The 26,302-nt window shown below is 45.9% G+C and overlaps 1 protein-coding gene across 4 annotated transcripts; it reads right to left on the bottom strand.

Moving 5' to 3' along the window:
* Positions 1–3,557: 3,557 nt before the first annotated feature.
* LOC136019642 (uncharacterized) lies at positions 3,558–15,819 on the bottom strand. 4 transcript variants are annotated; one of them, XM_065690045.1, is made up of 6 exons: positions 15,786–15,819; positions 12,358–12,559; positions 11,414–11,597; positions 10,989–11,071; positions 9,405–9,831; positions 3,558–4,764 (listed from the first exon to the last, which is right to left on the bottom strand). In XM_065690045.1, exons 1-5 carry the CDS (start codon positions 15,797–15,799, stop codon positions 9,742–9,744), a joined length of 573 nt encoding a protein of 190 aa, XP_065546117.1. In that variant the 5' UTR covers positions 15,800–15,819; the 3' UTR covers positions 3,558–4,764; positions 9,405–9,741. The 4 variants fall into 4 exon arrangements, 1 of the variants encoding a protein (XP_065546117.1); XR_010614983.1 differs by lacking the exons at positions 11,414–11,597; positions 12,358–12,559; positions 15,786–15,819 and adding an exon at positions 11,237–11,363; XR_010614982.1 differs by lacking the exons at positions 11,414–11,597; positions 12,358–12,559; positions 15,786–15,819 and having other exon boundaries at positions 10,989–11,155.
* Between the last annotated feature and the right edge of the window lie 10,483 nt (positions 15,820–26,302).

The raw sequence follows: 26,302 nt of genomic DNA, 5'->3' as shown, positions 1-26,302 counted from the left end.
ATAGTGACATGAAAAGTGTTAAATGACCTGTTCATCTCAACAGCATATTCATTAGGCTAGTTAGGGGGCTGTTTCAAAAGCCTTCAGTTTGGACCCAGCTTCTCCCATCACTGACCTTCTGTGTTAACATGCAATAGAGATGAAGAGGCTCAATTAACCCTTCTCTAACTGGTGTAGTTGAAAGCTGTTTGCAGAGGTTTGATTTAGAAGTACAAGAGCTATTTTATTTTATCTTAGCATTTCAATCAAGAGTTTCACTTCAGTAAAGATGAGGAGGAATCCCTCCATCTGAAACCCTCCAAGTTTTACAACATGTGGGATTTCCATGCATGGATTTTCTGATGTCCACAGCCTGAGGCTGAATTCCAAGTCCTGTTAACTGTAGTAAAATATTTGTAATTGCTCACTGGGATCTCAGCCAGTGAGAATATTTCCTCTTTAACCTATGAAACAAAAAGAGTTATCTTAAATACATGCTGCAAGTAGAAAATAAAATTAGCAAGGGTGTTTAAGGAGCTTGGCAGCATGCAAGTTCAGAGAGGCAGAGGTTAATCTGATCCCAGTTCAGCTACAGGAAACCCAACCTTCCAACAATTAAAATATTAGTCCAGATGAACAGGTGACCCCCCTAAACCTCCTAATGGGGTGGCACAGCCTGTTATCCCCCTTAGCCGTAACCCAGTAAGCTGACACCTCTGCAGGAGTAGGACACACTCGCAGTTGCACACACAAAATTAATTATTGTCAAACTCACTTCATGGGGACCGAGGTGAGAAGTTAAAATAATTGACAATTATATTAGGCAGCAGTTCAAAACCTCCTTGCAGCATAACCACAGGCAAGATAAACAGAAACTCATGGTTACCTTCGCAGGTGGGCTCCTCCCCTCTTGGCTTTTTCCTTCCTTTCTGCCCCTTCTCCCCCTCCTGTTGTTGCTTCCCTTCGCACCCTGGTGCTGGCTCTGTCCCAGTGCATGCTGCCAAGTGGCAGTTGGCCCTTGCACACCTGCTCCAAGAGATTTGCCACCACAGCACAGCACCTCCTACACTACCAGACTCCTGGAAACCACGTGCCCACTGCATGCTGCCTCCTTACATCCCAGCTCATCTCTGCTCCTTCATCTAACACATCCTTCCTGCCACAACACACTTTCTTCAGGCATCTCCTTCCATCTCAACTACCACAGGACCATCTGCTTCCATGCATCTTTTTAAAGAGGCACCATCTTTGATTGTAAACACCAAGTGACCTGGTGGATGAGCAGTGAGCAAAATTCAACTTCAGAGGATGTTTCTGCTGCTGCTTTGCATAGAAAGAACCACACTCAAAAAAGTTAAAGGTACATAAGGAAAAAAAAAGCCAGACACAATCTCTGCAAGATTCCCATAGCCTTCAGAGGAAGTGGAATCTAGATGTAATTTTAAAAGAGAAGATTGTGTTTTCCTTGCACTTTAATTGGCAAATAATCAAGACCACATTCAATGCAACGCAAGTTCTTGCAATCATGCTGTGACAGCAGACCAAGAATCTCTATTAGGAATCCAATGCAATTACAACCCAACAGCAGTCCAGCAAAAGACTAGATATAAAGGGAGGCATGACCCCACATTAGAAAGAAGCTGGTGATGATATGGCTAAGGTGTAGTTCAGACAGTGACACACTGAAGTGACACTAAAGGAAGCAATCTGTAGGGCTGGCGCTGGGACAAGAAAGCTGCCACTGGATACCTATTTCACAGTCCGGAATTGCTATAATCAGAGCTGCTTTCAGGTCACCAAATAAACACACAATTAACATCAATTTTCCAAAATCATGAACACCCCCCTGCACTCAGCAATATCCGAACACAAACGTGTATCCCTTTCTCCTGGGCCGTCTGTCTGCTCTTTAAAAGAGGACTAGGGCAGCACATGGCACACAGACCAGATGATACCTTTAAACAACTCACATTCAAACAAATGGAAGAGGAGAATGTTCTGCAACGAGCATTATCTACACTATCTCACATGTTTCTGAGTGAAGCTTTGGGTCTGGCCATAGTTTGTAACTTTTAAAGACAGGCTGCCTGCCTCGAGATGCCTGTCCTTGGCTGGGGAGACGCAGGAACAAGTTTCCCCTGCAGTAACTCTGAACTAAGTGCTCTGTCTCTTCTCCACCCGGTCAGGCTGCGGTGTGCTCAGCTGCGGGAGCACATAGTGCAGACCAGCTGCTCCGGCTGGCATCTGAAGTAGGGTGAAGGTCTGAGTGTAAGAAAACAAGGAGAGCGCTGGGCAATTACAGCCTGGTGGGGAAGCAGGCTGCCTGCACAACAGGGCTCGTAGAAGGGTTAAAAATCTTGACTGTCAGAAAAGGCATAAACAACACAGGTCCTGCAAAGGCAGAGACTTTAGCTTCTTTATCTGTGACCTGCGGTATGCTCAACCCAGGACACTAGGACATATGATCCCCAAGAACTGGCTGTAAGGCTAGGAAATTTAAACATTGCCATATGCAGGTAGACTCTCAAAAAAAGCAACAGGGAAAAAATGCAAATTGAAGTTACAAGTATTTACAGCTTAGGAGAACATTTAATTGGTTGTAATAAAACCCCACCAGGGTGACGCTGAGCAAGATGAGTCTTGGCTTGTCTTCAGAGGGTTAGGTGGACATCTGGTTAAAAAGGGAATGAGAAACACTGACTCAGGAAAACCTTCAAAGTCCCTCAAGCTTCCCCACAATCTCTCTGTCCCTGTGTGTGTATTTTTTTCTTCTCATAGATCTGCTGAGAAAATACCGTTCCCTTTTCGGTATCAGTTTGGTGCTATCAGTTCACCATAGCAACTGACAGCAAACAGCAGCTCCAGCAACTGGAAGTTGTTGCCTGGCTCAGGTAGGCTCTCCTGCAGCAGCAGGCTCGAGTGACTGTGCTCTTAACAAAACCATCAGTTGCATAATTCTAGACCTAGTTCCACTAAGAGAGAATATACACAATTAAGTAAATGCCACCAATTAAACTATCAAGAAGGCAGGAATATTTTCAGTTAGAGAATTTTGTGTGCAGCTACACTGTAATCAGGGTATGACAGCAGCTCCTGCAGACACACCAAGCTACTTCTAAAATAGCTACCTCAAGTGCTGGAGATAGACATGGGCCACAAAGCCCACCAGGACAGCTGAGTCCATCTCAGGCAGCTTCCCTGCACACATCTCTGTGCTGGCACAGGCCAAACTGCAAGCAGTGCCTGAGCTACTAGAGCCTGGGATGCTGTGGAAGTCCAGGTCACTCCCAAGCAATGCCCAGCAATGAAGATGGATCTGAGCTAAGACACCAGAGCACAAGCTGAAGCAGATGAGGCTCAATCCTGCTGCTAGACCATGGAGGTATTAGACTCAGCAGGAAGATAAAGAAGTCAATAGGATGGTGGAGCCATGACGGAGAGGAAAGAGAGTTTCACAACACGTGGCTGGGACTTACACAAATGTCTTTATATTACTGAAAAGCATAGGAGAGGCATATACTGTGACAAGGTATCCAGCTCAGGTTGCTGCCACCAGGTGCTTACATCTATCCTTGATGATGTGGAAGGAACAATTTATTTTGGGGGAAATTTAATAGTAAATGGTGTAGATTTTTTGCCAAGTGCTCCTAAATTCCTCTGCTTTATGTTCACTGAACATCTGCTTTGTTAACAGATTTAGTCCCTGTTTTGCATAGGAGTGTAGGAACATTACAATGAGTGAATAACAAATATATTTACAGTGAAATTGGTTTTAAGAATATGCAGTTTATGTGAGCACATATTCTTTAGAGACACACATACACATACATTAGGAATTGCTTTACAGTTGAAGGTGAACCCCTTCTGCCCAAATGTACAACAATTTCTATTTTATCTTTATGGTTGTTAACCCATTTCAGGTTTAAAAGACATTGAGATCAGGGTGTGTACTGTATACCTATCACCACAGATTGCACTGAAGTCAACGAACTTTGCTTTGCTTTAATTACAACTCTCATATCAAGACAGAAGTGTTTGATAAAATTCTCTCCAAATGTCCCAGCTTTGTGCTTTTCCCCAACTAAAGCAGATGCCTGTCAAAGAAAAACGGCTTCAATCACAAAGGACAGACAAACATACTAAAAAGATTAGAACAAAGTAAAACCAAAAATGTGCCCAACTTCCTTCCTCCTGTCCTCAGAGAGAGCACGTTTTCAGGGCAGCAGCAGCAGTCCGGTGTGTCTGGCATTTAAAAACATCCTAATAGCTTAGGCCCTGTACAGCCCCTGATGCTCTAATTTATAAACTTGTGTCCAAGTCCTAGTTACAAAATCCCACTGAATTCACTGGAATTCGTTGCTTAGGTATAACTGGTTCATAATATACTGTTTGGTGAGAGAGATTTCTACCACTGCATACACTGGTGAGATAAAAACCTTAGTAACTAAAATGTTTTTCAGAATCTTGCTTTCCTGGAGAGAAAAAGTGCAATTACATGGAAATGGAAGAGTTATTTGGTCTTACTGTGGACATGGTGACTGTGGTCTCTGGGTCATCTTGTGCTCTTTCCATCCTTCCGTCAGCTCATTTATTTTCCATGTGGCTGCTTGAATATATACAATTGTCTCTGGTTATCATATGCTGAACATGATTGTTATGCACTCAGATTTATTCCCAGCATGAAAATTATTTGAAAATGTGTAGAATGAGGAGGAGAAACACAGCCATCAGTTGAGGAACTTGCACAGTAGAGTGCTCAAGAGCTTCCTTTCAGATTTGCCTTTCCTGCCAAAAAAAGGCATTGTTACAGTGACAGCCAAGAGGCGTGTGTTACAACAGGGAAATCACATGGGATGCAAAATTAAAATCTCAATCACAGGTGAAAAATCAAGGCAGCAGAGGAGTGGATATAGAGCACTGCTCGTTTCTCCCCATCTCCCAGGAAAAGCTGCATATGCCTTACTGGGGTGATACTGTGAGATGTCCACCGCCCAAAGCAGGGTAGCTAAGCACCCTCCCAGCAAGTGGAAGAGGTCACCCCTTCCACCAGAACAGCATCCAGTGGCCCGAGCTCCTCTGCCAGCACAGCCGGACCTATGACAGGTCCTTACCAGTCAAACCCATCCAAGGAAGTGTGACTTTCCAATGCCCCAGGCTGGCATGGCCACACTGTCAGGATTGTGCAGCACAGCTCAAGCATCAGCAGGACTTGCACACCATGCCATGGTTTCCACAGAGGAGCACAAGGGCTAATTCCTATGCTCAAATGAGGATCCAAATTACACCCGATGACAACTGAAGCCAAACTTGTCAAGCCCATGTAGGTCCAGACAGCAATCACCTGGGATTCCTCCATGCACAGACCACTGTATTTCTGAATGGCAGATTACGCTCCTCAGGTTCCTCTACTTGCATCTACTCAGCGTTTCTCCCCTGTTGTATTAATTCTGGCCGACAATGCTCAATATTACTTACCCTCTTTGGATAATCACACCCTTACAGTACCTCTCACAGTCTAATGTTTTACAACGAAATCTGAGAAGGTCTGAATAACCCTAATAGCGGTTCGGCAGCGGCACTTGCACAATTATTATATAAAAGGTAAGTGTGCTCCTACCAGCTCTCCATTTAAATTTATAGTGATTGGTTCCATACACTAACATGGTAAATGAAAAGAATCCCCAGCCTTCATTTAAGAGGTTTATAGTAAATAAAGTGCCAAGGGTTGTGTGTTGGCCCCTAGTCTGTCAGCTTTCTGTGCAGGAAAGGATTCAGGCTCCCTTTCCTAGGCATGCATAAAATGCCGGGTGATACACGGCTGTGCTCCATGAGGAGTATGGCTGCAGCGAGAGCCAGAGCAACTCAGGCTGCTGGTCCTAAGGAAACCTTCTCTGCAAGCCCAGGCTGGAAGGGCAGAGGCAGAAATCACCCACATTCTCCTGCAGCCTGCTTTCCCAGTGGCATTCCAGCATCTTTTCAGTGTCTGGCAATGTACTGATTCCCACCTAGAAGGCGGTGTGGGGTTGTAGCCCTGATTAATCCAGTGCACAGAGCCTTTACCATATCGAACAAAGACTGACAACTGTCAGATGTGGTGAGTATTGCCTGAATTATTCTTTCCACAAGGAGCACAGACCTTGAAAAGGTTTTAAACTATCTCTAAAGGCCACCCTGTTGTTCTGAATTTAGGCTGCAGGGAAGGCAGGTCTTCACTCATGAGATTTTAATTTCAGTAGCTGCAAGAGTAACTTTAGAAAATACACCCTGGGTCTGATTCTGACTCTTACTGAAGTCGAAGGCCAAGATACTGTGCAAGTCAGTGGGAAGAAAGGTGTGATTCTGCTACACAAAGCCAAGCGTCTGGAGGATGCTCAGCCCTATCCTGTTGTGAAGTTTATCACTCCTGGGTGAAAACAGGCGCCTGCTCCTCTTAGCTGCAGTCCCCCTGGCAGCCTACAGGTCCCCTTCTGCCCCTTGGCACAGCCTCAGGGGGAAGAACAGCCAGTACAAGCGACACTGTCCCCAATCTGTCGCATACATAGGCGGCTTTGGAAGTGTTGTTCAGTGAGAACCACCTATTACTGTGCCCCCGAGGCCAGCTCCGAGAAGGGTCCTGCAGCTGAGTCAATCACAGGCACCAGAGAGGCATCCATCACCTTTACACTCCCTGCATCACCTTTACGTTGCCTGTATTGCCTCTATGCTGCCCAGACCTCCCTCCCTTGGCATAAGCCTGCCATCCCTGCTCCTTGGTGAAGGAGGGCAGATCCTTCGGGTTTTCCCACATTCATCAAGCTGTTTCTCCAATGGCACTCAACACCCTTGCACTGCCACAGTGTCTTGACCAAATGGACTTCCCAAAGGCCTCTTCCTCCCAGACTGGCCACAGCTGCTGGATGGGATGTCTCAGAAGTTGCCCCTCCATGGAGCCTGCCTACCGGGACCCACTCAGTAGTGCTCCCAGCCCATGTGGGAACTCAAGAGCAGGCCAGCAGATGGTGGGATCAGCCAAGGAGGACTTGCTCGTTGTCATCAGGGAAGGTGATTCTCTTCCCCAAGGCACCCTGTGCTGTCAGAGCGGCACATTGGCCAACAAGGACAGGCTCAGTGACAAGGAGCCAGACATGAGTAAAGAGGTCCATTAAGTACTGGCTGGGAGAAAGAACCAGCATGTTTGACCCCAGAAAGCTCAGTTTTTACACTAGTTTATCAATCACAGTGGGTCCAAACCACCTTGGTTTTGTCTGAAGCTGCTCCTGACAGTGGCAGATCAAGGGAGATGCTGGACTCTGCTTCGTCCGTTCACCACATCTGAGATGGTGCAACCACGAGGTCTTCATCAAAGAGGACTTCAAGAGCCATCATCCACACAGGGGCCACTCTCTCCAGAACAACGGGGTTACTGGAGCCCCCCAGGACCTGCTGCAGCCCTCCCACAATGGCTGGCAAAGGAGTACACTGGTGTGGAATGAGTCATTCCAAACCAAGGCTACACACCTTAACAAGGAGGTGTTAGTTTGTCCCTTTATGTCCCTCCCCATCCATTTTTTCCTTAAAAATAAACGAACAACCAAATGCTTTACTGGGTGAGCCTCAACCCTACACAGCCCATGCTACTCACATGTCCCTGCTGCTCCCCAGCAAGGCTCCTCTCCCCAGAGGGGAGATGCAGCACACTGTCCTGCTACTCTAACCCTGATGTAGCCTTTCCCCCTGCACACCCACACAGGGGATATTGCCTGTCCCCTAATTGTCTGTGTCACTGGGGGGTCAGTGGTGAATCTGGTCACAGGAAGGGGTATGCAAAAGTGCACTTGTAAATCCCTCAGTGGGAGTCCCTCCTCCCCCTGCTCACAGATCTGTAGCGTCAGGGGCTTTACACTCCAGTGGCACGCTCCCAATGTGCCTTGCACATCTGCTGAACTAAGGTAAAACCGGACACTGCAGAGCTGTGATTTATATCCACAGGGTAAGGCGCTGCTGGAGAGGTCCCTTCCTGCCGCAGGAGGGATACACGCTTCTCTTTCTCTCCTCACACATCCTGCCCTTGCAAGCACTGCACAGTTACAGAGCGGAAGCCTCTTAGGACATTGTCACAGCTCCTCCTCCTCTTTCAGCAGTCAGAAATCCCAAACCATGTGGCTGCTGTGGTACCCTGCCAAAGCACCAGGTGAGAGAAGGACCACGCATCCCTGCTACAGTCCCTGCTGCACGGTACCCCTGGACGCAGGTGCTTTGGAGCAGTATAGGCACCTTTAACAAATGCTAACTGGAAGCTTGAATTGCTCCCCCAGATCTGGCCAGCTAGAAGAGTTAACTGGCTGCAAGAAGAGTTAACTCAGTGGAAGAAGGCAGAAGAATAAAAGGCCTTCCTTTCTCCTTTTGTCAGGCAACAGGTCACACATGCTTGCAGACAGATCCCAAAGCCTGTCTACTCTCACATTTCCTCTCTTCCATTCCCTGACGCTTTCCTGACACATCTTCTTGTGCACTTTGCTTAGCTTTTGAAGTAACACTCCTCCCTGCTTGTTCTCCTTCCCACTCCTTGTCACTGGAGTCCTGCTGCTGTCATCACGCTCCCGTCAGACTTCTCCTTTCAACTGTGCATTTCCACGCTGTCTTTCCCAACTGTCACATACGCTTCTGGTTCAAACATCTGTTCCTCCCCCTCCCAGGGAAGTTACTCCAAAATGTGCTGCTTTCTGTCTGAATGGAAGGAAGGATAGATTTGGTTGTACACATGGTGCTACACAACCATCCATGCTGCCAAGTGAAAAGCTCCTCTTCTGTTGTTTGGTCACATAAATTCCCAGGGCTACAGGTTCAGTTCCTGCTGAGTGAGAAGCCTGTTTCTTGTGCCCTACAGCCTGGTTGCTCAGGGCTAACAGCCTCTGCTATGCACAGAAGCAAAGGAGAGGGATACTCACTACCCCACACAGAAGAAAGGTCTGCATGAACATTTTCTGTAATGGGGTTAATATATGCCCTGCAAGAATGACACCCTGAACTGTTCACCCTCACTGATGCCATGGGGAGGCAGGGGAGCAATCATGGGGTAAGAACAACTGGATTCTGTCCTCCTCCTTGCTCTGCCCCCATGCAATGGCTGGAGGCAAAGAGCCTCCAGCAGCTGCATGGAGCAGTATGCCTCAGCAGCATTTACTTTGTCTCCACACTTGGACAGACAGAAACCCAAAATCTAGTTCTGTGTAAAACCTTAGGGTAGAAAATGACATTACAGCCCTTGGGCCCTTCCATCTCTCTCCAAAACATTTGGAAACTCGGCAGAGACAGCAACTGGAGCTGTGGGGGGTCCTCTACTTCCAGGCAGAGGGAGGACTGCAAGCCCACGCTATACATCCACCATCACACCAGCTCCTTCAACACCTCAGCTCAGCCATCCCCATGGGCTGGGTATCACTTACCAGCAGGTTTTCATTCAGCAGGCACCCCACGTGTGAGTGCCTGAGGCTGCTCCATATCTGTGGCAAGCCTCTGACGAAAGGGTGCAGCTGGTCATGAACCAGTTGAGTTAACATAGGTGAAGCAGTCAGTTCCTCTATTAGGGCAGTCACTCAGAGTCCCTCCTCTCATGGGGAAAACTGGTCTTTCATGGGCCTTGGACACATCCCCAAATCAGGTGTCAGAACTTAGAGAAGAAGGTTCAGAAAGTTCTTGTGACCGGTGGTAAGTTCTGCCCACAGCTGCAACCACAGTGAAGAATCCAAAATGTTGTTTCTATTCTATTCTCCTTTCAGCTGCTTATAAGTTTCTCAGTTTCCCATTCAGGGTGAAATGTTCAGTGCTTGGTCTCAGCTCAGAGATGATTTCTTTTATATCCCCCTGCAGGAACTGTGAGCAAAATACTAAATGCAGTAGATTTGGAGTTTGGGGAGTGCGAGCAATCAGATATTTCCCCCTTGTTCCCTCTGATACCATATGTTCCAATTGGAAATTTTACACTTGCATACTGGTAACTCGTAAACGGTAGAGATGATAGACTTCAAATATTCTTACTGAGAGGCAGAAAACAAACCCAGATTTAACAAAATAATTGGTTCAATACCGTTAAGATGAGTTTAGAGAATTCTGATAATGCTTTTCCCTTTCCCGGTGTCCCAGGAGGCACAAGTACACACGTTTTATTTTAATCTATGTGCTATAATTTTAAGGATAGCTGACACAAGGTGGTCTTTGTTAAGATGTATCTATTCGCTTTGAAATCAAGTTCAGTGCTTACAGGCTGCCAGAAATCACAGACCTATTATTCCAGGAACTTTTGAGCTCCACTGTCAAAACCATCAGAAGTCTGTAAGCGGAACAGCTCCCATTCAATGCATTTTTGTGCTCATTTGCAAACTCTGTGGTGGGATTGCTTAGAGCTTTGTTCCCCTCACCCTAAACTCCCTTAAAACTAGAGGCAGAGAATATCTGAAAACCCAGCTTTCCAAAAGCAACAGCACCCTAATCATCCTCAACCACAATGTCTCTTAGGCCACCTTATATATCACATACTTGGAGTTTTTTCCTATAAAGTCGGTCCTGCAAACCCCATGAAAGCTTTGGATAACCTAGTCATACTTTACATGTCAGTATAAATACATAAGACACAGTCAATGAACTTTAAGCACAGGTACTTCTGAGCACAAGTGCTCAATCACTGCTAAATTCATATATGCACATAGATGGTTATATTATCTTTTCCAGAGACAAGTTTATGGAGGGGATGTAGGGAGACAACATCCCCCCATCCCTTCTCCCTTTACCATGGCATGGATGTCCTTTTGTATGTATCTGGGGAGCTAGTGAACAGCTGTCCAGCCCATCTTGCTTCCCCTGCACCATCCATGGTCCTGTTTACAACTGAGAGTCACTACTGACAGCTCACATGGATTTAAAAACTTGGGCAGCAAATCACTACCAAAACAGACTGGCACATCGTGACATAACAAAACAGCTCACAAAACAACCCCGTTTGGGCCAAGGAAGTCTCATGACCTGAAACTCACCAAACACAAGGGCTGGCAGACCATCGAGGAAGCAGATGATGGCTCTCTTCCAATCCTGCTGACCAAAGTGACACAGCAGCCACCTGGAACACAGCAAGAGATGAAACCTCCTTGGCAAGCAGCTCCCAGCCTGTTCTCTGCCTCCCCAGCATCTGGCATAAGCTAGTTTCACATCTAGAGCCCTTGATCACTTTGATCTCTCAGGTAGTTATTACCTTAATGATTCATGATTGTTAATCAGGTCTCACCTGCAAGCAAGGGAACCTCCACACCAGCCTGCTAACATTGTAGGCTCACTTCCCCAGCCTTCTGGGAGCTCCTTCGTTACACCAGTCCCACAGCACGGTGATTCCATTAAGTGCTGTGGAATTAATCTTGATTTATGGCAGTGGGAGGGAGAGAATAATCAAGTCCTGTGTCCTCACCTTCTGAGCTACTGGTACTGCTCGGATCTTCTTCATACTTTAAGCACTTTATTCTGGTCAGGTGGGTAGAATTACTTTGCTTCTGTATCCTTAAGCTCTGGTCATTCTTTGCAGTAATTCCTGATAGCGGTTCCTGGAAAGGTGTTTTTCTTCCTCCACTCCCCACAATAAATGAGTTTGTCACCTGAAATATACTGCCAATGTGTTACCTGTCCCACAGTGTTTGTGGTTATATCAGAAGTGTTTGTTTATAGCACCATAATTCAGCAATATCTTGATTACAGGAGAGATGATGTTGTAACTCACTGTGGCTAGAGAGAATATTATTTTTCTTTTCCTTTAATATAAAATGTTGATTTTCAGTCAATACACTGAAAGAAAAGAAGTACAGCTGTTGCCCTAGTAACCAGCTGCCTTGTAAACCATAAGATGTTAGGAGCATAAGGTGTTAATTGTTCCAAGTGCTGCTTGTGGTCAGGGATAAAAGATAGAGTGGGAGAGATCTTAAGAAAAATCTGGGAAGATAAAGTCAGCTGGTCTCTGCTTGGAGAGAGCCTATACAGCAGCAAGTGGAGACACAAGGTGAGGAGAAGTAACACTGCTGTTAGAATGGCCTGAATTGTGGCCATGTGTGACAGCATCCATGAGAGAAGCCTCTGAAGGCACAACAGTCCTGGGAGCCTGGTGGGGTTTTACCAGCACGGTCACAGCTCAGCACCTCCACCACCATATGCAGCAGCTTTTTCTGCCACTGCTCACCCCTTCTTCCTGACCAGACCCACCTCGCTTCCCCTTCTGTTCTGTGTCCTGGGGTTTCCATGTGCTGTGCTCCAGGAGGCCCCTTCCCATGCACTATTCAGCACGGATTGAGGCCTGTCCTGCAGAAATTGCCACCACCTCTCTGCAGAGCGTTTCTTCCAGTGGGCACCCCTCCTGTCAGGTACCTGTGGGTGTTGCAACACAACTGCATTGCCCCGCTGGGCGGCTCCTGCTTTCACACCTCCTGCGCAGCACAGCACACAACGTCTCCCTGGCTGCTCCTGCTGTGCATCCATCCCAGCCGCGCTGCCCGTGAGGAGTGGGAGCGGTTGATTGCCCAGAGCACAGACTGAACTCCACAAAGATCTGTGTTTCTGTTTCAACCTCCTACAAGACAGAGCCCTCATGTCCAGCAGGCTGGGGCTGGGAAAGCAGCACCAGAAGGACTCCTTCTGCAAGAGGCCTCTAAGGAAGAAAGGCAGCATGAGGTCTTCTCTCCCATCTCTCTCCTCTAAGATGAAAGCAAGCTGGCGAGACAGCAGCCTCGTGCTCTGCAGCATCTGCCACCTCTCCCTTCCCTCCCCCCAACCCCAGCCCAGTGGACAGCAAACATGAATACTGCTAAACCAGGAGGAAAGTTTCCTACTGTAGCCCTTTTTAGCTATTACCTGCTCTGGATGCCCCCTGAACCTACAAGTACCTGCAATCCCTTAGGAAATAAAGATAAGGGGCATAGAAAAAGCAGCATATTTATAAGGTAACCCTCTCCCAGGGGCAGGATTATGCTAATCAGAGAGACTGTCCCAGCATAGCACATGGATTACATACACACCATAGTAACATAGGGAAAGGAGGGCTTGCATTCAGCACGGCTGCCCTCCCCAGCACACATGGCTGGAGGGTTTCACACCATGGACAGGAACAGAGAGGCAAAGCCAAGCTCTGGCTTTGACCTGAAGAGAAAAAGGATGGGACAACAGCATTGGAAAAGTGGCAATTCTGGCAAAAGCCCTCCCCTGGGCTCCAGTTTCCAGGGATATATTCCTGATGTCTCATTAGCTTCTGGGGAGAAGTTTTTTCCCCTGTTGTTTTTATTTACTAACTCTTGATGTTTATACTTGGCAATAAAGCCACATATCCAGTGAGCCACACCACATAGCCCTGTATGCAGCCTAATGATGTGTCACACTGGTGATGGAGACTACATCTAGCTATACAACCTTCATATCAAATCAGAGGTTTATTTTCTTTCTCTTGGTCCCTCCGGTACAGTTGCCTGTGATAACGCAGCTGTCTCCATCTCAGTATGGCCTAACATAAACCTGTGCCACTGACCGGGGCTGGGATTTCTGCTGTGCATCCTCTACACTAAGAAAATACAGTCTGAGCACAGATGAACCTGAGAAACCATGCATTTTTCCAAGTGGAGAGTGCCTGGGCAGCACTTCCCACAGCAGAGCTGCATTTAAGCTGGGGTCCCTGGGTAAGATTGAAAAATAAAGATGAATGAGTTTGGTTGGATAATTACATACTAAAATTTAAGACTCTGGAGTTTAGCTCAGGAATATAATCCAGTATATGTGTCTGGCTAGGTGCTCCCTCTCCTACTGCTAGCAGCACCATCTTAACCCAGCAAGGAAATCCGCCCTTCATATGGAGTCCCAAGACAGAAATGTTTGGGTAGCACAGCCCAAGTACCTGCACAGAATCAATCCTGCCCTGTGCCAGTCTCCCAGTAGATGGTTTTGCTCTCCATGTATGAGGCAAGGCAGCAGAGAGGTGCTGCAGGACTCAGCCTGGGCTTGCCTGCTGCTACAGCTGGACCCATAACTCCGCACAGCTGAACAAACCCCGTCCCAGGGAAGGCTTGCAGGAGGCTCTATGCTTGGTAGGAACATAGGGCAGATGTTTAGGGGCTGACAACCTGGTTGATAGCTTGGGGGCTTCACAAAGGCAAGCCATCCCATGGGTGGGTGTGATGGAGACCTCTGCTCAGGGCCCACTAGGATAAAGCTGACCCAGGGTCAGAGACAGGTTTGGAGCTACCTCTCATTCCAGTAAATACATGGCTACATAGAGGATGGTGTCTAAGGGTAGAAAGGGCAGCACAGCTAACCTGAAAGGAAAACTGAGGTTGGTTTTGCTATCTGGAGTGACTGCTTTCCTACATTCAGCTTTCAAGCTGCTGCAGAACTGAAGAGCAAAGCAGAAGCAAGTTCTCTTTGACTTGGGAAATCCTTCAGAATTAAAGCAAACCCATTTTGAAAGGCAGACTTTGTCAGCTGTCCTATTTTTAGGATTGACTCCTACAGGTCCTTCCCTTCAATGATAGCAGTTTTGCCTGAGCAATGACTAGGGACTGCAGGATTTAGGCTTTTAATAAAGCAATTGTGTAATTAAAAATAAATGGGTCTCTAGTGTCACTATTTAAAAGAAAAGAAAACTTAGATCAAATAAGGCATTTCTTTCTTTTTGGTTTAGTCTGCTTGGATCATGCAGAGCTTTAATGACGCAGTCACAAATGTTGTATTTAAAAGGCCTCTTAGTTGCTGAGAGGAGCCCCAGGAGAGGGCTATTAACTGGCCAAATTAGGCTATTTATTTTTGTGAGTTTTGCAAGTTTGAAAAAGAGAGGCACATTTTCACTTAGGAGAGTGATATTTCAAATAGGTCACAGGAAACTCTGGCAGGCGGGGAGCAAAGCAGAGCGTCAGTAGGAAAACATTAACCAGAGTAATTTTGCAAGTGCAAGTCGACATTTGGGTTCCTAATGGCGTCTGAAGTCCATTCAAAAACCTCTCAGTAAAATGGGGGCAAGGCACCGCAGCTGTGCAGGAGCCCTGGCCTGATCCTGGAAGTCTTCAAACCAGCAGAGCTGTGCCTGCGGAGTCTGCTGCAAGAGAAGGCAGTGCTGTCATCACAGCTGACGAGCTGGCACTACGTGTTTGAAGGAGATGGACTCTGCCTGTTGGTTAGGAGATAGCACAGATGGCCGGTCCGTCCTGAAATTTCACCGCTCCTTTCCCCCCTCCAGCTTTGACTTTGATTCTTCAGACAATCAGTAACTCCATTTTCCAGTCACAGCCCAGAGCAAAACAGGAGTGAGTTCAGTAACTCCCACAAAGAAAGGTGCATGCACACCTGAAGAATCAGGTCCAATACTTTTTACATGCATGAAGCTGGTTGGGAAAGGTCCCTCCACACCATTTCAACAGCCATGGCGCTTACTTGCCAATAGCGCACAATTTCCTCCTTTTCCATCTGCAAATAACCTGGCCTTGAATACTTGCAGGGATGGGGCAGGCACAGCTTCTCTGGAGATCCTGTGCCAGTGCTTCACCAGCCTCACAGGGAAGAACTTCTGCCTAATACCTCATCTCAATCTCCCCTCTGTCAGTTTAAAACCACTCTGCCTTGTCCTGTCCTTACTTGCCCTTGTATAAAGCCCCTCTCCAGATTTCTTGTCACCCCCTTTAGGCACTGGAGCTGCTCTAAGGTCTCCCCTTCAGGAGCCTTCTCTTCTCCAGGCTGACCCAGCCCAGCTCTCTCAGCCTGGCTCCAGAGCAGAGCCTCTCCAGCCCTCAGAGAATCTCCGTGGCCTCCTCTGTACTCACTCCAACAGGTCCATGTCCTTATGTTGGGGGTTCCAGAGCTGGATGCAAGACTGCAGGGGGGGACTCACGAGAGTGGAATAGATGGGGAGGGAGAATCCCTTTGACCTGCTGGTCACGTGTCTTTTGATGCAGCCGGGATACAGTTGGGTTTCTGGGCTGTGAGTGCACGTTGCCAGCTCATGTAGAGCTTCTTGTCAACCAACGCCCTCAAATCTTTCTCCTCAGAGCTATTCTCAGTCCACTCTCCACGCAGCCAGGAGCTGTGCTTGAGACCTTGCACTTGGCCTTGCTGAACTCCATGAGGTTCACCTCTCAAGCCTGACAAGGTCCCTCTGGACATCATCCCTTCCCTCCAGCATGTCGACTGCACCACACACTTGGTGTCGTCAGCAAACTTGCTGAGGGTGCACTCGATCCCACAAAGACACTGAACAGCACCAGGCCTAATACTGACACCCGAGGAATGCCCCTAGTGTCCAGAACCAGGAAGGATTTCTGGCACGGTGAGGGCATGGGCTGGACTGTGACCACCACTGTATGCTCAGCATACAGGGATAGAGAGAGTCCTTCCAGGCACGTCACAGAAAAAAACCCTGCTCCAACCTGTGCCACCAGTAGCATGTGACAGGTCAGGCATTAAAGCACACACTTTTGCAGAGGTGAGGATGGAATTTATAGGGACAGGGAAAGGACAAACATGTTGCTTGTCCATTTGGCATAAAGAGAGCTATAAATATTGTGATAATTGTCTCCAGGAGCCACGGACAACCTCTGCCCTGACTTGCAACCACGAACTGTCCCTTTGGACTTTACTGAAGTTATTCAGGTTGCAAGTCACCAGCTCAGCTGGCTCAATTCTCTGCTGTTCCCACTAAAAACACCCTAACAAAAGCAGCCCTTACCAAGGAGATACAGTGGCTGGTTCTCTGTCTCAGACAAACCAGTTTCACTCATCACCCAGTTGTAAAGTACTGTTCTCCAGCTGGACCTTGTATCCCCTCCAGTGTTAGTAACGCCTCTAGATCTACTCTGCCTATTAGCTTAGTCCAGGAATATTTATTTAGCAGATAAAACTTTGATGCTGCTCCTGTAGAAATAGCTTGCAATATATTAACAAGGCCATACTACTAGTCAAAAGCATTTCTTATGCACCCTTGAATGTTTGGGATAAAAGAAACAGCAGATGCCAAAGGTCACAAAGCAAATTCAGTCCTTATGAGGAGTTAACCATCAGTTAAAGAGAAAAGATGAGGGTGATCGGGGGGTACCGTAAACCACTCTTTCCTCCAGGATTTCACAGCTCACAGCGTGCTGTATACAATCTGTGCACAATTACCATTTAAAACAACTAAATATGTATCCAAGTCCATTAAGATCCAAAGAAATAATTCATACTTTCCCCATAGATAGGTACAAAGCAAACCATGCCATAGTGCAGTCCTGCAACAAAGAAGTGTTTCTTGATGAATGCATCTGCATAAAACACCCCACCACCTGCCTGGCCAAGATGGGGCTTTCATGTAGATCTGCAGGGCTCTGGGTCACTCGTGCTTTCCCTAAATAGCCAGCTCCTTGCCAAGGCACTGAGGCAGCTCATCCCGCTGCTCCCCTCCTAGGCAGGGCACCAGCCATGACATGGCTCTCTCTGGCCCCAGTGCCATGCCAGGGGCAAGAGGGGAGGCTCAGCAGCAGCTGTGCTGCCCTCCCCAGCGAAGGGCAAAGACATTCCTCATGGCAGCAAGGGGCTGGCGATGCCCACTGCAGAAACCTCTCCTTGGCCTGTTTTCTTTTTGTCTCTGTTTCCCCATTCAGGAAAAAGCTTCTGTCACAACAGCTGCTGATTCATTTTCTGACTTGGTGCCGAGCGTGCCAGACATAACATTCATTTGCTGCCAAAGTGGTAAAAACAATGACTTACGAGCTCATTTTTCTTCAGCTGATTATGTTGGAAGGGGGGGGAGAGAAAGGAGCTTTAATTAAAATTAGATAAGGAGGAGAATAAATGCACTGAGATGCAAAAAGCAATGCTCTGCAAGGCAAGAAAGGGGACAGCATCCGCGGCAATGTGGGAATACCCACCATCAAACAAAGAAAACAAAGAGGCCCATGGTCAACAGTGGACTGTTCTCTGATCGCTTGCTGCCCTGCACCAACTTCTGCTTCTCTCCACGCTTCCCACCTTTCAGGTGTCATCAGCTTCCCAGACCAGTAAGTCTCACATGATGCCTCCCAGACTGAGAGGAAAGAAGCTACCCAAAGATGGCTCTGATGAGGGCAGACAAGTAGTCTGGTCTTTGATCCTTCCCTTCTTTCTTTCTTGACTACTTCTTGGGTTGAAGGAGTCCCACCATCAGAATTTATTTGCTTCTTAAAACACTGACTAATGATTTGCCCAGTAGACAGAATCCAAGTCCAGCCCACATTTTGGAGGTGCTGAGGACAGTGGTAATGGGACTCAGATTTTGGCTTGCCCATTAGACATTAGAGGCAAGAGAGCCAAGTCTGGATGTGATAAGTGAAGTCTGGCCTGTTAGACTCTCCAGTATTTTTCTCAATATCTGACAGGGTGCTTTGGACACATGGGAATTAAGCTGATCCATGCTCCCTGACCTCAGTCATACGCCACAGGTCATATTTAGAAATAGCTCACCAGGTCACTAACTCTCATGGCAAACATCCAAGTGAAGCCTAGGTGCCAATAATGGCACACATAGCATAACGCAGTATTGTCCTACTGGTGCTCAACAACAGATTCATTTTCTAACAGACTGGCCCATCTGCAACCAACACAGAGGAAACAGCGCCAGTTCTGCTGGACAAAACGGATGGAGAACCAATCATACTAACTCACACATTCAAGTTCTCTAATGTTTCTATTACGAGTTAGTGTAGAACATAGCACAGCAAAGTGCTTACCCCATACCTGAAGGATTTGGCTCCACTGTCTTCAAATAACTGCCAAATCAAGCTGCTGTCCTCCTCAAAGTGGTTCATTCCCATGGGGTTTCTTTCAGTTCTTATTTGGAAAGGCATGAGAGTCAGCCAGTGCAAAGAAATGCAGAAGAGTTATGGTAACCAGTGCCAGGGTGAGGACCAGTTATGGAAAACCCATTCAAATCCATTATCCCAACACTGCTATTGTCATCGAAACCAATTTTAAAGAAGCAACTAAGTCATTCAGAGCACCAGAGGCTCCAAGAGAGATTTTTAAGGCAGCTGAAGAACAGTCATTCCAAAGTCTCTGGCTAAATGTGTGGTGAGATAATATGATTCAAACCAAGGACTCATCAAGGACTACTTGTCTAATGCCGAGTAACCACTCCAAACTTACAAGGAGTAAAAGCCTTACCTTTTTACTTGGCAATCTTTTGCATTCTTTGCTTTAAATGGTTGTTTGTTCTCTTTACTTGAGAGGAATATGAAGAATGGCTATTTGGGAATGCAAACCCCAAGATCAAGAAGTCAATCTCATTCAGTAGAGAAAATGAATAGACACTAGAGAACCTCTTAAGCAGGAATGAAGGATTTTCAAAAATATCAAATGAGGCACTTAGTTACCACTAACAAGACACCAAAAAAGCTATCCATCTTCTTGGAATATTTTTGGAAATCCACCTCATTATGTCAACCTCTATTCAGAACCTGAAGGGAATATTTTCACCACCATCCTCTTGCACAGGGGGAAAAAGGGATTTAAGAAATCTTTTAAGTTCTCTGCCCTTCTCTCTGCTACATAACTAAACTACTTTTTGCTTGACTTGATCTACCCGCATCATTTCACAAGGGCTTGTACACACTATCTTTTGGATGATGTTGTTAAATTACTTCTCTACAGCAAAATAAAAGTATTTAAGGAAATCTCCAACTCAACCAACCATGTTACAAGAACACTCACCAAGAAAGCTTTCTCCTTCTCATTACCTTTCACTGATTGAGCTCCTACAGAATGCAATGCTGCACTAAAGAACAATGCTCATGCTGTGGATCAACATATCTGACCATCCAGAGACACTCTGCTCCTCTTGGGTTCAGTTGGACCTGTAGTTTCTCAACACCTTTGCAAATTAAGCCTAGAAACTAACATATTTAATTGTATTGCTGCATAAGGACCCTAATTTCCAAGCTTTTATCTGCAGGAATGATACTGCCATTCTATACAGTAGACCAGTTTTTTGTAATACTATGGTTCATCAGAAGTTTTTATGTTAATACTGAATCAGAAATAATACACATGTGATTCATAATAATCTAACTGAATGGCTGCACTGAATGTTTTGTAAGAAATTCCGGTTAGGAAAGAAACTCATTAAAGAAATAGTGACTACTATTATCCCACTGCATATATTGTTCTACTGGAAAGTTTCCTTGACTAGTTTCTTTAATTAGCAATTTGATATTTTGAAATAGTGTGATCTCCACCACACACAATTTGTAGAGCAGACTTGGCTGGCAATACAGAGGAAAACAAGCAATCTTCTCAGAGTTTGCGTCTCTAGGGCATATCTTGTCATTTTCTAGCTATTCAGCTGCTGTATGTATGTGCATAACATGGTGACACTATTCTTGTGGGATTTTGATTCTTAAAAGTTACACAGATAAAGAGCTTTCTTATCGGAACAGATTTTTTTCTTTTTTTTTTTTTTTTGAGAGAGAGAGAAAATCCACATAAAAATATTTGCATAACTTTGGGCTATTCAGATAGAAGGTGTTGACCCCAGTTGTGTTCTAGTGAATGAATCATTTATGTAGGAGCTCATTGCACAGAACGTATGGTATTTTATCTTTGCTGGTTTTCTGCCAAATACAGTCTGTAACAATTTTTCCCCTTTGCCACATTTGCTGCTTGATATCCTTTAAAATATACCAGCTCCAAGTGTGAGAAAGCAAAACACATTCTGGGCCCGCTCTGGCTGAGAGCTCTTTGTATGGATACTCCTGTGCTGGCACTGAGGCGTCCTTGCTTTTGGAGAACATCCATTCCAGATCTGGGATCTCCTTGTGCTGAATGCTTTTAATCAATATTGATTTTAAGTTTATTTAAATCTGCAGGGAACTGCAAAAGCCCAGGAGCAAGCACAGAACCAGGGATCCTCCTCACATACAGAACAGGAGATCTGCCCAGAAGCAGAGCAACAAAATTCCACTACCTCTAACTTAACATCCTCAGCTCTGCACCTGCAGGGAAAGCCTGGGAGGATGTTTCTGCCAGAGCCCTACTTCATTATGTCTACCCTCCAGATATCACTTAAGTGGTGTTTGGCAAGACAGAGTTCCCCCAGCAAAGGCAGGGAACAAGATTATTTCATTGACTGAGGTGCTGCATGGCCAAAGCCACTATTACACTAGGTTTGATTTGAAATAGTAAACAAGAGGTCATACTCTCTCAACACTGATCTCCCAGGGGAGAAGAGATAAGGTGGAGTGCTAAGATTTCCACACTCCCACATGAGTAGATAAGATCTGAATGAGCAGCCTCATCTGTAGGCTGCTTCCCTAAGTGATTTTTATAGCTTACACTGGAAACCCTCATACCTCTGTACACTGAATCACATAATTACGGTTTCCACCAGAAATTCCGAGCAGGATCTCCGCCCACTAAATTTCCTCTCACCTGCACTCCTTTCATCACTGAAGATGATGGTTTGTCAGCACTACCTTTACTACTGAAGAGAGTTCACATGCAACTCAATTTAGCAGTCAACGGACGCGAGCTCCTAAAATTTTTGCCCATGATTGTGCGTGGCATGAACATCTCCAGGAGGAACCATTCGTGCAAGACACACTGCAGTCTTGGTGTGTTCTCCCTGCTAAGCAAGTAACTGCTTTTACAACAGACAACATCCACCATCAGGAGGATAACTTCTAGTTTGCCAGGAAAGCCTGGCTTAGATGGAGACACTGCAGACAGCATGCAGCCTTATTAATCTCTGCCATCACAGCTTCCTCATCTGAGCTGTTCTCCATCATAAGAGGCTCTCTCTTCATTACACCCTTCCTCCCTCATGCAACAGAAATATAATATCCCAGCTAAAACTGAACCTGGGTAAACACTGAACACAGAGAAGACACTGCCTTGAAAGTCACCAGTTAATTCATCTTGCAGAATCAGATTACTTCTGATGTGAAACACTTGCTCCCATCCCCTCAAATCAGCAAGCTGGGGTTTATAACAGCTCTGCAAGAAGGCTCTTCCTGAGTCACCCAAGAACTTACATTGACACATGTGCCAATGTTACAGGCAGTTGAAAGCACCACTCCAATGTTACAGGCAGTTGAAAGCACCACTGTAATTACAGTTGACTGTTGTACAGCTCCAGGTTTGGTTGCTCATAACTTCATCTACAACTAATTTTTTGGGCTGGAAATTTCTCCAGCTGGGCTTGGCCTCATGCTAAACTTTTTCATTTCAGCTGAAATGGTCCAAGTCTTTCCCAAGAATATGTTTGAGAGAAAAGACTTTTTTATCCCTATTAAAAGGATCCTTTTGTCCTTTACAGAAACGCTTTCACATCTCCATGCTTCTAAAAGCAGTACCTTGAAATACTGGCAAACTCCACTGCTGTGAAATCCATGTGTTTTCATATTCCCTGCTGGAAAAGGATCATAATTTGCCTGGTTTTAGCCTTAGACTTCATATATATATATATGCATATATATATTTGCTGCTTACACACATGCAGCAGAGATCAAGAGGCTAATTTGACTGTACTCAGTGCTGAGCAAGTCCAGTGCCCCACTGTGCCAGACACATCAGTTAGGCCACACATGCAGCATCTGACTGTGACCAAGAATGCTCCTGCAGCTGGCTGCAGGGTTTGGAAGGGCTTTCTCTGCTAACGTGATCTCTGGTGCAGGGCCTCTGTGGCACCAGGCCAAAAAAGAGCTGGGAGACAGTTCAAGCTGAGCAAAGATATAGACTCTACAGGTCAGTGAACACTAAAGAAGTAGCTACTAAAAAGAGCCAAAGATCAACCTATCTCTAGAGCAAGGTCTGACCTGTCGATGATGAAGGTGACTCTGAGTGCACATGGAGCAGTGAATACAAGCCCACATATTCAGAGGATGAACCCCAGGAACATGAGAAGGGAAGCCTTGAAAAATCTGAATGAAAAAATGCAAATGACATCTTTAAAATCTATACCAACCCAATAGAGCCCAGAGATGTCATTAAGAAAACAGAATACCCAGCACTCAGCTGCCTAGGAGCAACCTGGAAAAGCAAAATGGGCTCGCTCTGAGGCAGAAATTAAACCACTTAGAGACGGTTCTTACTACTCTGTGAACATGAGTCAGTACAAGTGAAAATGGTGCACAGATGGGCCAGCACAGAAGCAACAGAAGTGCCATGATATTTACAAGGTGGGGGGGGGAACAATCTTCCCTTACAAGTGTAAATATACCAGAGAAATCATCTGCTCACAGCACGAACGAGGGCTTTGATGCAGCAAACACTCCCACCAGGGACAGCTATTGGGAGATGGTAGACCTTGTACCTGGAAGACAGCAGGCTCACAGCACTGAGCTGTCCCAAAGAGTCACAACACATAGAAACATGCCAGATGACACAGATCACTTTATAGTTTGTATGCAACCAGCAGCAAGGGCCCAGGCACTGTCCCAGGGCATGGAGAGATGCTAAGAAGGGAAGAACCATGGCAAGTGTTGACTCTAGCATCTGGCAACACCAGCTTGGGCTCCATGTACACACAGCTTGGGCACTTCAGCTCAAGGCAGACCACAGCCACTCATGGAATCACAGAATAGTTTGGGCTGGAAGGGACCTTCAAAGGTCATCTAGTCCAACCCCCCTGCAATGAGCAGGGACATCTTGAACTAGATCGAGCTGAACACCAGCAACACAATAGCTTAAAGACACTTGAATCCAATCTACTGTTGTTCTGCATGGAGCCAAGCAGGTGGCATTTTGGGGTCCCTCAGCCTGTCCTGGAGCAGTGATAATGCATGAGTTCTCTTTCCCCAACCTCTCCCAGGTCACCCCATCAGTGCAAGCTGCTCAGTTCCCAGCACGGTGCTGAGCTTTCTAGGCAAATCACATTGCTCCCCACCCGTCTTCCCCTCACCTGTAAACCAGCAGTAACAATATTTACACTTCTGCAGTTGGCTCAAGATGGGGAAATGAGAACTTAATTATCATCAGTAAGGAACAGCTCATGGCCTGACTGCAGCAGGAAAGGCGATGGAGACCAAAGAGCAGCCTGAGCTCCCAGAGCTGCAGGAGACAGCACAAACCGCACCCCAGCAGTAAAAAAGTCTAAGAGCTTTGAATGGGAAAGAAACAGCTTTGCCATCACTTATGAACTTGCTTACAGTGAATTTCACAACATTTCATAATGGGTTTCTGAGCAGGTCAACCAAACTCCTTCCCATTGAGCTGCTCTGACGGCTGACTGCAGCAGCACACACACTTAGGTTCTACAGGAAAACCATTTTTAAACAATAAAAAACATCTTTCAGAATCCAGACCCCCCTAACAACTTCTGTGGGTTCACACCACATTGTCTCACTCTCAAAGACTTTTTTCCCCTGGTGTTGTGTGAAAGACCCGAACGCAGCAGGAGAAATTAATTAACTGAGCAGACAGCAATTCTGCCATCAAATGAACAAAATGAAAGAGTAACAGAGACTTACACTTTTAGTCACCCCTAAGTGTTTCACATGACAACAGCAGGGAAAACACAGTCCAGACTGTTGTTTTAATGTTGATAATATTCCAAAATCCACAGTGCTTACTAATTTCTCAGTGGAAATAAAACCTTTGACATCAGTGGGAATTCTGTCTAGGCATGGAAGTTGGTTGTTACATTACAGTCTAGCAATAAAAGTCTATTTTGATGGTAAGATCTTTAGCACAAAGGTAGTTTCTCTCTGCCTGCCCTGAGCACCTGGACTGACAGGCGGAGGACACAACTTCAGTTGAATTGCATTGGATTTGAACACACCCCTGCACAAACAAGCTTTCTGCCTGTGCTAGCTGAGAGTCTGTTCTGTTCTTTACTATGGGCAGGGTTTATACTCTGCAATCACCTACCAGCAGCTGAGGTCTGCCCAGCGTGTCAGCCTGCTCTGCTGGAGAGCATTTGCTCTTTGCATCTCAGCAGGCTTGTTACTGCTGCTTAGAGCCCACTCGAACACAGACCAGAACTGGACAAAGCAAGGCTGTTAGATCCCCCCCAAACCAGGAAGATGCTAAAGAATGTAGGAGGTGAGGGAGGAGGGAAAGTGATATGATGGTAAGAGGGAAATGAAGAGAGTTAAAATTAAGACAGGAAAAAAAATCAAAGCTGTAGAGCATAAAAAACAATCACTTCAGGCGTACGTCAAAATAGTGTCAGATCTTTTTCTGTTCATTAAGTCAGCAGTTAAACACCCACCAGCTCCGGTTTTTGCTAGCCCTGGAGTTTTGCCATATCTGGAGATCCACTTTCTGGCATCAGCAGCAGAAACAACTGGCTTTGCAGGCAAATAACCTCATCTAAGGGCAGTTGGTTGAACCCTTCCACATTGACTCGTGTTATCATGGGGTCCACCGGTAGGGGTCAGGTCCCATACTCCATATGGTGACCAGCCCAAGAGCCAGGACCAGAGTACAACAAAAAGCATGGAAAAAAAGGTTGGAATTCTACAGATTTTTCCTGTATTTAAGTCATACGTAATGGCACTTAATATACACCCTCAGGGGTTGATAAAAGAAAATTACCCCCATAATATTACGTTAAAAACATCAAATTCCTATCAATGCAGCTCATGTGGCAGAGATTACCAGCCTGCGGGGACCCTGAGCACTCCCAGAAAGGGAACAACTGCGTACAGGTCTGAGAAGAACTTGTCCATCTCTGTACTTGGGTTTTTAAACTCTGTCTCACATTTACAGCAGAGTCATAGAGAAAGTACCAGAGGCACGAGCACAGCTTTTGAACCTGTAACAAAATTTAATATAAAATCACTGCAAAATTTCATGGCATGGTTAAAACAAAAAAAACAACCAAAGCCAGAACAACAACAATAAAAAACCAAAAACAAACAAAAAAAAAACCAAACCAAAAAACCCCAAACAAAACAAAAACCCCAAACAAAACCAAACCACACACAAACACACAAAAGAACCCAGCAACCCACACACAATAACTCAAGACCAATCCCAAATCTTTTTTATTTTATAAGTATTAGTTACCTGTTCTGTACATAACTTCTGCTGTACCTGATGGAACTTTTCCACTGCAGGTATAATGCTGAGTAAACAAGCAAACCTTTATTTGCAAAAGAAGGACAACATCGTACAATGCAGAGTACATATTAGATTGAGACCATGGTAATTTCCTAGGACTGTATTTAGATGAAAGAGTCTGGGTTTTTTAGTGGTTTTGGCTTCAAAACCCTTCCCAAGGGACATGTACAATTTAGCTGTGCTGTAAGTCTCCTTCAGGCTCAGGAGCCAAGAAGAGAGAATCATCTTTCTCCTCCAAGGGCCAACATTCAGGATTTGGAAACAAAACCAC

Source organism: Lathamus discolor, chromosome 9, assembly GCF_037157495.1.
Source record: "Lathamus discolor isolate bLatDis1 chromosome 9, bLatDis1.hap1, whole genome shotgun sequence".
Lineage (NCBI taxonomy): Eukaryota > Metazoa > Chordata > Aves > Psittaciformes > Psittacidae > Lathamus > Lathamus discolor.
Note: the sequence above shows the minus strand (reverse complement) of the source record. Positions and strands in the feature narration are given on the sequence as shown.

Excerpts from the sequence above, each read along its gene's own strand:
- LOC136019642 (XM_065690045.1), bottom strand. Across the intron at positions 11,598-12,357 it reads TTGTGTTGCAACACCCACAG|GTGACAAACTCATTTATTGT; the intron begins GTACCTGACAGG and ends AGTATATTTCAG. Across the intron at positions 9,832-10,988 it reads TCTGCCAGCCCTTGTGTTTG|TTCCTGCAGGGGGATATAAA; the intron begins GTGAGTTTCAGG and ends TTTTGCTCACAG.